This window comes from Poeciliopsis prolifica, unplaced genomic scaffold, assembly GCF_027474105.1.
Source record: "Poeciliopsis prolifica strain line A6 unplaced genomic scaffold, Auburn_PproV2 SCAFFOLD031, whole genome shotgun sequence".
Classification (NCBI taxonomy): domain Eukaryota; kingdom Metazoa; phylum Chordata; class Actinopteri; order Cyprinodontiformes; family Poeciliidae; genus Poeciliopsis; species Poeciliopsis prolifica.
Window position 1 is genome coordinate 6,108,764 of NW_026562406.1, and position 11,777 is coordinate 6,120,540.

At 38.5% G+C, this 11,777-nt stretch overlaps 1 protein-coding gene across 1 annotated transcript; it reads right to left on the reverse strand.

Moving 5' to 3' along the window:
- Window positions 1–599: 599 nt before the first annotated feature.
- tmc1 (transmembrane channel-like 1) lies at window positions 600–10,476 on the reverse strand. Its single transcript, XM_055050773.1, has 20 exons — window positions 10,440–10,476; window positions 7,334–7,357; window positions 6,609–7,074; window positions 6,332–6,523; window positions 6,155–6,245; window positions 5,981–6,062; window positions 5,586–5,692; window positions 5,375–5,473; window positions 5,142–5,284; window positions 4,914–5,058; window positions 4,630–4,824; window positions 3,946–4,125; window positions 3,719–3,871; window positions 2,935–3,063; window positions 2,778–2,845; window positions 2,399–2,638; window positions 2,203–2,328; window positions 1,733–1,811; window positions 1,179–1,314; window positions 600–879 (listed from the first exon to the last, which is right to left on the reverse strand). The coding sequence occupies exons 1-20, from the start codon at window positions 10,474–10,476 to the stop codon at window positions 668–670; spliced, it is 2,904 nt and encodes a 967-aa protein (XP_054906748.1). The 3' UTR covers window positions 600–667.
- Window positions 10,477–11,777: the final 1,301 nt, after the last annotated feature.

Sequence of the window (11,777 nt, forward strand, 5' to 3'; positions counted from 1 at the left end):
TTATCTTCTGTCTCGATGGCTGTAAACTGTCTACTTGATGAGGGCAAAGCTAAAGCGGTGAGTTGGAAACAACCAGACAAGTTTTATTATTTTTGATTTATGTCCGTAAGTGAATATTAGAAATTATTATTTTCCCAATGCCAATGCACACAGTCTACTGCCCAAATGGACCTTCCTCCTTACATCCACCTCCCAAAAAAAGACAGATTTTGCTGCGTAAATCAGCTCAGCGTTGAGTAAGGGATCTATTTCAGGATTCCTGTCTGGGTTAAGTGGCCTCCATGTCTAATTAATTTTCTAATACATCGGCATCGGCCTGGGGTAACAGTTAGGAATAGAAGTAGTAATGGCAATACTAAGCAAAGCTAAATATACAGACGGACAGACAGACAGATATTCACTGAAAGCGAATGTTGTCAAGGAATGAAATATTAGGAGGATGTGCAAGAGCCGAGGTAAAACAATTAAAGAAGATAATATTTTCTTGCAGTCAACTGCAAGGACATTTCTAAATTTTTTTCATTCAGAAATTATCGATTATTGGTCAGTTTTCAAAAGAAACTAGTTCAAAGACAGATGATCACACTAACTGCCTCCATTTAAGTGTTTTCTTTTTCCAGTCCCCAGGTAAATAAGTTACTTGGCTACAGCTTCTGTCTTTGTTCTCTCAGTGTCTCTCCAGACTCGGCACCCTGTACACCCTGGGCTCACTTTGCTGATGGAAACCAGGCAGGTATCTTGAGTTCCCTTGGTTGCCATTATGGCAATTTCTGGGACCAGGGCCTCTCACTGGGAAGTGTGGTTCTCTGTCACCAACAGACGGAGAAGGGTTGCGCCCATGATACATCCTCTGATTTTTGTTGTAGATTTCTTCATCATCTGCAGAGAAAAAAATTATAAAATAAAAATGTGTATATTATTTAGACAGCTTTTAGGTTTTTGCAGGGTTGTACTAATGGAGGAAACAGTGTCATCCCACAACTGAATTCAACATAGGCTTTTATTCTGATAATACATTAAGATATAGGAATTAAGTTGCGAATTTACACACTTTACACACTCCAAAACCACTTTCTGTGCATTTCTAAAGTACAAAAAGTCTGTTTTTATTTTCCTGTTTAAAATGTTCCCTCGTGACATTTTTGTCTATCTTGTCATGTTGATTTGGACTTTCTCACCCTCTCGTCTTTGACCTGAAGCATCGGTGTCCCTTTGATGCTCTGCAGCCTGAGATGCTGATTTTCTGGCCTCCTCCAGATCCGTCTGAGCTTTCAGTGCAGCTTGTTTATTCTTTTTCTTGTTTTCTTCATTTTGCTTGGAAAATAGCGCTCAGTTAATTCAGACCATAAATGTTTAAGCTGCACATTCTACTACTGTATACAGTACATGTGTGATAAATGTGAAGCTACAGTATTATACAGCATAGCTCTGGGATTGACGCAGTTTGAGTTTTCACTATGCTGCCCTCTACTGGTGTGATTATTCTATTGCACTCAATACAGTTACAACGGAGGAATACGATGTCCAATTGTTTTCCATTCTTTGAAAGCTTCAGTGTTGATAGAAAAAAAAAATCCAGTGAAACAACCATTAATCTTGTAAGGTTAAATCACATCTTTAGTGAATGAAATGACCTAAGTCAGTTTCATTACTTGACTAAACTTAATGCATTTAATGTGAAATTTAAACCATATGACTTGAGGAGAACAAAATTATCTAATCTCTGGGTTACCGTCTGTAGTTTCTTCTTCAGTTCCACATTTGCTTCTTTGTAGCTTTTGGATGTGGACTGTAAGTAATAAATGGCCAGTCTGAAAAATAAAACAGCAGTAGATTATCAATGCTGAAACACCAAAACATGTCCCAGTAGAAAAACTTCAAAACCTTTTTAAATATGAATCTACAGTAATTCCTGCTTTTGCTTCTGATCTTAAACATTTCAGTGAAACAAAACAAAACAAACAAATAAACACAATGAGAAAAACCTTTTTTTACAACACAGTGTATATGTATTTTTGAGATTGTATGGATGATTTTGAACTACTCTGAAATTCAAGAGAAACTTCAAGAAAAAAATATGCAAATCAATCTTTAAAAGCTAAAAAATTTATATTCAGCTTTTAAAGATTAGTGAGGATTGTATTTACATTTCTGATCTGTACTGTATAAACACTTAATTCAGACAATCTGATGGTGACTCACACCATGAGCAATATGAAAGGTAGCACCAGCCCAGGGTTAGATGCATAGCTGAACACTTTACTGAACCAGGCCGGGAAGTCGGACTCCAGCGTCTCTTGGATCACATCAAACATCCTGTTCTTGCCACTATGAAGACATGATGGCAACTGAGAAAGAAACACCAGGAAAACATGCCAAACCCCTTGATCATACATACCTGAAAGGTCCACAGTCAAATGAAGGGGGGATGGTTACAATGGTGTAAATGGCCGGAAGAGTGGACAGGAAGAGGATGACCAGCAACATGGCCATGTAGAAGTTGTTGGAGCCCGAGGCTTTAAAGACCCGTTCCTGTGGAACATTGCAGCACATCACAGCCCAACACTGCAGGTACATGGACACATGGAGCCGCAGGAGGTTCAGAGCTGGCAGACAGGGGGCATAGAAGGCACCCATCCTGCAGGGGAAGGTAAGACCCAGTAGTCATTTTTACTGTTTATCGTTCCTCCATATATTTCTCACAGTATTTGTCCAACTGGCCTGATGCAAAGCCATGAAGTCAGGGCTGATAATTAAAACTGATGTTTTCTTCGCACCATATCATGCCTTGGTTGAAGATAAGCCCCAGGACATTTCCACTGACATCAAACTCAGAGTACGAAGGCTGTTAGAAGAGTCAGACAAAACACAGTGGTACCTTATAGACTTGAAATAAAAGTTATATAATTATGTTTTAAGAAAAAGTTGACTCACAAATCCAGCCTCCAGGTCCCAACACCAGCAGTGGTTCAGAAAACGAACAAGCACAGCTCTCAGGAAATCTCCAATCAGCAGCGTAATGTAAGTCGTCATTGTGTCAGATATAATCAGACGAACAAACTCCTGCATGATGACGCAAACAAATGTGAAGCATATAATAATAATGCTAATTTTAAATGAGGGTTAATCAAAAAGTTAAATATCCAGGTGCCTGTTTCAGCAGTCAGGAGGTGAACATTATTGATTAGTTTTCTTAAATACAATACAATGTAAAAAAAAAACAACAACAAAAAAGACACCATATTAGTTATTTCATGTCTCGAAACATTAGAACCACAATTTTTTGTGGTATAAAAATTAACTTTAAATATGTCAAATTCTTTAGCATTGTACCCATCTAAACTTGGTATCCTGAAAAGTAGCCAAAAGGTCCACATATGTGACAAAATGTAAAAAGCTACAACCGGAGAGCGCGGCAACAACCTTTAATATGGTTTGCAAATGTCTGTAACGTTTAATTCATGTAAACCACAAGAAATAACTGTTAAATAAGTGTTTTAGCAGTGGTTCTCCACTGATGTATATACCGTAACTCAAAATCAGAACAAATTTCTAAATTAAATGAATAATTTTTGGAATCATCAAAATTCTTGTTTTCTAATTTTTTTTTTATTTGTTCTATCATTAAACAAAGTCCCTCCACTTAATATAATAACAAGCTGGAGCAGCAATCAGACCAGACTTGCATAATAGTTCAACCACACACATGCAGTCTGACCTGCCCCACCATCGTCTCCCAGCAGGGCCCTCTTGGCACATCAGCAGGGTGGATGGTGATGGGTGGAGCAGTGCTGTTCTCTGACCCTGTGCCGTTATAAAGACTTGCTTCCCACATTGTAATGTTAAACTTTACTACTTTCTCCTCTTTCCTCTGTGAAAGATATTCTGTGACAAATCATGTCATAAGAAAAACAATTTCATAGAACCAGACTCACGTCCCCTCACTTTAAGATTGATCGCATCCATCAGCGCGATAATGAAGGTGTAGAGGTTTCCCAGGAAAAGGGCAAAGATGCGACCCAGCTGCCACTGCAGGGCGACACGGGGGTGGTAGTTCTCCAGAGTGCTGATGACGTCGAACAGCATGGGGCAAAACATTCCCAGTAACGACATGACCATATTCACCTGAGAAACCCAAAGACAGCACTGTAATTGTATCACTTTATGGATAACATTGTGTTCAAATTGTAATGTAAGTTGCTTTTACAATACCCATAAAGCAAATAATACAGGCAAAAATATTGTTGCTGCAGCAATCCAACTCTTGAGTGGATGAACCTGACAAACATTAAATTTATGCATAACACTAAAATCCTCTTGCTGTTTGATTTTCATTATTTTGTTAATGAAAATCTCTTATTAATATGGCATCAACTACAGAATTCAATCAGATATTCAGCAGTGAGCTCATACTTATAAATACAAAACAATAAAGAAATGGTTTTTAAAACAAAGAACAGTAGCCTGAGCCAAATTTTTCTAACATGATTTTCCTGCAAAATGATATATCAAAGAAGACATAGCAAATACATTTAAAAGTTTAAATAATTTAATTAAATTTCTCTATATATCTAAAAATGTTGCTTTTGTAATAATCATTTCACTGGTTGTTATTTGTTCCTTTCTCACCTCATTTCTTTCCCACCAGGTGTGATTCTCCAGACCATCCAGGGCAAACTTCTGAGACCTACGCACCACAAAGTAAATGAGGTATCCACTTCCTGCCAAGCAGCACAACACCAGGAAATTGGCCAACACGCGCAGGAAACGAGTCAGATGGATGTTGTCGTCCTTTCGGCTCTCTTGCTCCTCCAAGATTGCTTCCTGCAGAGGTCAGGCAGCACAACCGACTAACTCTATCGTGCTGTTTCATTCATCGCTCCATTGGAAACTAGACAGAGAGAAGGGCTGACCTTGAAACTGGTGGTGATGGAGGCAAACTTGTTGTCTGCTGTCTCAGGGTTTCCTATCAGGTAGTCCCAGCTTGTGAACATCTTCCAGCTGAAATTGAAGCTGTTGTCATCTCCAATCCCTGACTCGTTTGCGTTACGCGCCATCCTTCAGTCAGAAAGAATGCATTCTCTATGCAGTCTCACAGAATAAAGACATGATGTCATTCAACACCCGCGCAGAAGACTTACGTCCGTATGACAACCATATAGCTGTAGGCCACTGTGCCCACACCGACTAGGAAGTACGACAAAGGCATACGAAACTTGAACCAGCCAATAGCACGCTGATTGTTATAGTAACCGTAGAAGAGGACCGAATACTGAGCGTAACCCTGTGAGTGACATTAAAAAAAATGTAAAAAGCAAACTGAACATCTTATTTTAGGTAGAAGTAATTGATGTGTGTCACATCTCTAACTGACTCCAAAGTCCCAAAGGACAGCAAAGTCCATGGCACCCGCTTCCTCCGCTCTGGGGACAGTCTTTCTCGGGATGCTGCCGTAGGGCCTCCCCATTAATGCCTGTTCAAAAATAAAAAGCAAAGAGGAGAATGAGCCTTATTTGCAAACTGAAATATATCTAGAGAGCAATGAACAAAAAGATACTCCAGTTTAGGTTTCAAAGTTGGAGTACCTCTGGTACCATAACCAGGCCGAAGGTCAAACCAAACAGGATCATGTTGATGCCGTACATCCACCGTAAGAAGATGAAGTATGAGGCAACTGAGGAGCCAAAATGACCTGAATGGCACATTAAGTACAAAAGCTTTTCACATTTTGTCATCGTTCAACGACAAACATTATTTTCATCTTATTGGCTGGTGGATCAGCAGGAATAAGAGCATATTTGTGAATTGGAAAGAAGCTTTTTAAGAGTCAAAAATGCACCATACTATTTCATGTACTATTTTCCCCTTTTTAGAAAGAAGCTCATGTATGCTCAAAATGTGTGTCTGAAAAGATGTTCCAAATACTTTTTAGCATGTCGTATGTCTTCTTACTCATGACAAATGTTTGAAGGCAGCTTACTTTCAATCTCTTTTATTTTCATCTCCCATGGAATGCAGGCTGTTTTGAAGTTCTCAAAGTCTCTTTGAAACTTCATCCACTTCTAATGATGCAATGATTATAAAAAAGTGAGAAAAAAAAACAGCATTAATTTGAGATTTTTTTCTGAATAAGTGAAAGTTGGTGTCAACTTGCCTTTGTCATCATGACCTTGTATGCATAGAGTTTCCTGCCTTTCCCTTTCCCCAAAGCGCCCTCATATTTCTCCACAAATAGCTGAGACTCTCTAAAAGTCAGTGAAAGTATTGGCAAGTGACTTTTTTAAGTCATTTGGGTTGTTTAATTTTTTTCAAGTAATAAATTAAAGTGTACCGTAAAGTGACAAGCTTCTGTCTCATTGGCCAGGGCTTCCCCCTCAGACTTTGGATCAGCTTCTTCTTCTCCTCCACTGCCTCCTTCAACTTCTCCAACTCCTCCGGCGACAGTAACTCAGGCCTCACCTCTCCATCATTATTGACCTCTTCCTCCTCATCATCACCTTCCCCACTCGTCTCTGGCTCTGAACTGAATAATTTCAGAAGGCTCTGTTAATGAGTGACGAGACGTTCTCCTTTAGAAGCAGGAGCTGTCACATTACATGAAGCATTACCTCGTTTCAACAACTTTTTTGCTCTTTTTCTTCTTCTTCATTCCAAGTGCTTTTTCTTTCTCCTTAAGTTGATCTCCACTTTCTATTTTCTCCTCATTTTTGGCACATACAAGTTTCAGTTTTCCCTTTTCACCTTTTTCCTGACCTTCTCTGTCCTCCTTCCCCTCCAGCTTTCTTGTTTTCTCATTTTTGATGTTCTTCTTTGATTTTGTTGTCTTGGCCCTGGTTGGATCCCGCTTCCCTTCATTCCCCTCATGTCCACTTGTTTCATGTTCATCTTTTCCTCTTCGCCTCCTACCCCTCTCTCCTCTCTCTGTCTTGGATTGAGATTCCTCTCTTATTCCTTGCACCGACTTGGAAGATCTTTTTCTTCTCTGATTTTCCCTCTTGTTTTTTTGTCCGTCACCATTTCTTCTCTTCCCTTTGTGTTTTTCCCTCTCATGATTTTCTTGAAAATCTCCATCACCTGGTGAGAAATGAGACGGGCGAGGGAGGTGATTTTATGTTTCTTTGCTGTGCTGACCACCCAGATTCACTTGGTTTAGTGTTTTATATTTCCACAGTTGGGTAATTTGGTGAGATGAAATCTGATCAAAACACAATCTCTGGATGTAAAGTTCTGCTTAACATCCAAATTATTTTAATCTTACAATAAAATAGCTTCCAGACATAAATAGTGTGAAATGTTTTTATTCATGACTGAGATTTTATATGTATTGACTCACCTGCAAAATCCAGATCAATGTCAGCTGTGAGAGAAAAACAATTACAGACTAAAATAAGAACAACTGATTAAATGTATCCTACTATCAACATAAAAGAAAAAGTTAAAAATAATACAGATTAACTATGGACAGACGTGTTTTGCAATCAGAAGTGTTATGTTTTGTTATTTAACATACATTTTAAAGCCATAGAATGTTTTAATCTCCAAGGTTATTTTTCAACCATCTTTCTTCAATGTCAACCAGAAAACGTCAGGTGTTAGCAGGATTTAATCCCATCATGCTCTCTTGCTGCCAGTACCTAAAGTCTGTGTGGAATTTCGGAAAAAGGGCAAGAGAGAGTGTTGGAGGAACACGGGAGATAAATGGGTCTTATGGAGGGAAATGAAAATCCCTGAGCAGCCCAAAGTGATCAAAACATAAACACTTTTTGATCAGGAAGGAAACATCGGGCTGTAAATCTTGTCCTTTTAAATTTCAATAAAAAATACTAATTATGTATACTCTGATTATTGCAATTTGTCACGTTTTTTGGGGGTGGAGGGTTTGTACAGGCGTGTTATCAATCAGATGCTTGAGTTTTTTTTGAGTTTCAAAAAAATGTAACTTAAAAAACAATAATTTCATATCCATCAATCACAACTAAAAATGGTTTTAAGGAAATTTTGGACTGCAAAGGATATTGCTGGACAAAAGTCACTTAAACTTCCCTAAATACTTATAACTATAACTCATTTAGCTAAAACTTATAGTAGAAATATTGCTGTTTCTAGCTAAACAGCTGTGAGAATACAAATGTACAAAATGATTCCTGGAGAATATGCTAGAAAAAGAAGAACAAAGCATAAGAAGTAGGAAAAAAGTATAAGAAAGCCACAGTTCACCATGATGGACATATTTTGCAAATATGTCGACCATAAAATTCAGCAAACGATGTAGCATAATTCAGCAGAAATGGAATCTTGTATGGAACCTGAACAATTTGAAAAAAATTAAATAGTAAAATATTTGAAAAAGTACAATTGAAAAAATTTGCAGAAGATATACCATTTCAGCAGAAGAAGCAGAACATTTTGATATGTGAATTTCTAAAACTGATAGAAGTTTGCAGAAGACCTTTGTAGACACATAAAGCCAGTAAAAGCAAAAGTGTCTGCAGAAGGGTAGACAAGCAGGATGTCTACCCTTCAACATCTGTTCACAAAGATGTAAACTGAGCACGAGAGAAACACATTGAAGAAATAGTACATAGTACATGTCTGTACTCCAGAAGAGTTTGACAAAAAAACAAAAGACCTGCAGCGATGATAGTCATAGTTCCTTAACGTAGACATACGTGGCTACGTCTTGATGCATGAATTATGTCTGTACAGTTAAATATGTATGAACAGCATCATCTTGTTTGTCAAAAAGCATGAAAAGCTAAAATGTTGTCTAACAACAACAGTTAGAGAATTCCACCATAGGATTACATAGTAAAACTGAAAAAGATCAAAAATCTGCATAAAACGTAAATTGCAGTGGTGGAAAAATCATAGGAAATATCAAAAAGCCAAGACACTGCAAGGTAATTTAAAATCTAGTGACTTGTTTAAAAGTTGAATGGAGTTTCTACATTGAAGTAAGCAGAAGTGGCAAGCTGTGAAAATGCTGAATATTTTAGCAGAATTTTGTGGATTTTTTTTCAAATTTCAATGTATTTCAATGGGGCTTAAATTTGCACAGAAGCACAAATATTTCAAAAAAGTGCAATAGTAAAATTTAGCAAAAGATATCGCAGAAATCTCCAGAACATTTCATTATATGAATTTGTAAAATTGGTTAAAGTTAGCAGAAGTAGTTAAAAACGTAAACAGGATCTTAATCAAGGAGAATGCATTGCTGCATTCTAATGCTGCAATGCATTCTCCTTGATTAATAGAAATCATCCACATAACTGTAGTCATATGATATCAGTGCTTTATAACTAACCCCTCACTTCTTGAATGACATTAGCTTTATTAAATCCAGTCAATTTCTTTATATTGTGGATGCCACACTGACTCCTTTGACTGACTGAACCAAGCCTTATTGTGCACATCGGACTATTGTTCTGTTATAAATAGGGATAAAGAGGAAAACAAAGAGGACCACTGACAGACAGAACAGATATTTCTGTAGTTGGTCTTTTGATGTGTGTCCTTAGTGTAACCGGAGTGGGCAGCACATGGGTCATTACGGTCAGGTGCAGCCGAAGGGCACAAAGGAGTCAAACAATAGTCTGATGAAGTAGAGAGGGGGAGGCTAAGCCTACGAGGATAGGAGACCAGGGACCAAATCCAAAAAAAAGGAAAATGGGGTTAGTTAGGAGGAAACAATGTACAATGGCTTATGAAAGTTTTTTTTTTTTTTTTTGGCTACAGCCATTGTACTTCACTAGGTTTTTTGGGTAAAAGTCCAACATTAAGTGAAGCATATTTGTACAGTGAGAGGAATACCACACTTTGTTTTCAAAATTGTTTAAAAATAAAGACGTGAAAATAGTGGAGTCCAAACATTCAATATCTCATATTCAATATCTCTATCTCGGTATTCGAGATCCAGTATAAATAAGGCTTTTTCTCTAGTGAAAGAATATTAGTGAACAAGTGTCAGCAAAGACCAAGGAATACAGCCGACAGGTCAGAGGGTCGGCTGTAGAAAAGGTTAAAGCAGGGCTGCATCATCAAACAACATCCCATGCTTTCACTATTGTTATCTCCACCAATTAAAAATAGAAGAAATATGGCACAATCATATGGCCAATCAGAAATCGGCCATGCACTCCACCATCTGGCTTTTATTGGATACAGGCAGGAGAATCTCATTATTGAAACAAAGGTATAAATAAAGCCCTTCTAATTTTTGACACAGGACATATAAGGACTGGGAGAGACCAAGCCTAAAATTTCTTACCAGCACACAAAGCGATATAGATAATACTAAAGTGGGTAAAGCGTCTTACCATGCTTCTACAATAAAAATCTAGGCTGATTTATGACAAACCCAATAAATCCTGAGTTTCACTATATTAGAAAAGCAGAGCAGCAATGCCTATCCAGTAATGTGACCATGGTCAGTATCTTACTGTCGTTCTCTGAGGTGATCAGGGTATCTCCAGGCATTTTCCTCTCATAGTCCTGCGTCTTCCACAAAAGGCAACATCAGGAGGTGATGTGAACTGCGAAACAAACAAAGCTGCAGGGTTTAATACTTCCTCAGTGCTGCTGTACCTTCTGCATCATTAGAGGGGAACCCTATTCACTGCTTTGGGGATGAAGGGTGTGGGTGCAGGTACAGGTGTATGTGTTTGTGCATGTGCCCTGCTGGCTTGGCACATGATGGGTAACATGCCTGAGAAGTTTACTTTTTCCTCACCACCCATCGACCCGAGGCAGGAACAATGATGAGCTGGAAACTCTAGAGCCAAGCAATTTCACTAACAATCAATTATTCAAAACTGTTATGACTGCCTTTTATGCTGCTGTGTGTGGATTTGAAAGATTATGCACCACGTGTCAGTGAGAGAGAAAGTTCGAGGTCTATGAATGGGGATGACAAGACAAAACCATGGAGGTTAAAGGCTGGCCAGGTAAAAGTGAGGATGAGGGCCTTTTGTACAAGAGGGTTCATTCTTCTACATTAAAAGTGTCAGGGTTCAACAATTAGTTCAGTATTAGTTTTTGACACACTTATAGAAGTTTAGTCTCATTTAACCATAACATTTCTTGAGTGCATTTATAATCTACAGACAATGAACGGATGGTCCATTCATTGTCTGAACATCCTTAACCCTAGAGGGGTCAGCAGGGGTACACCCGCCAGGCAACACAGAGACATGCAGGACAAACAACCACTCACACATGTTAGGAGAATTTGAAGAGACCAATTAACATAACAGTCATTTTTTTTGGTCTGTGGGAGGAAGCCGCAGTACCCGGAGAGACCCACGCATGCAGAGGGAGAACATGCAAACTCCATGCAGAAAGACCCCGGGCTGGGAATCAAACCCAGGACCTTCTTGCTGCAAGGCAATAGTAATACCAATTGCGTTATATTGACAATTCTTTCACCCAAGTCATGTTTCTCTGCAGCTTCTCTGGCGTTATAATGCACATCTTGGCTCCTTCTTTGATGAAGGTTCTCCTCAGCGATGGTGGCAGGAGTCTCTCCTGTAAATGTCCTGGATTTGACAGAGCGCTTTACAAGCACAGGTCATTCACAGTTTGCTTGTTCGGTCAGATTAAGTCGACGACAACCGAATCAAAGTGCTTTATTGATGTAAAGGAATGTGAGAACTAAGAGAAAACTTTATTTAAAAATTATAAATAAATGTATCATTTAGTCTACAAGTCAAACTTCTGTGGGCCAAAGTGGTTGATCCATCTGAGTCATCTGAATGTGTGCGTCATCCTGCAGAAAAAAA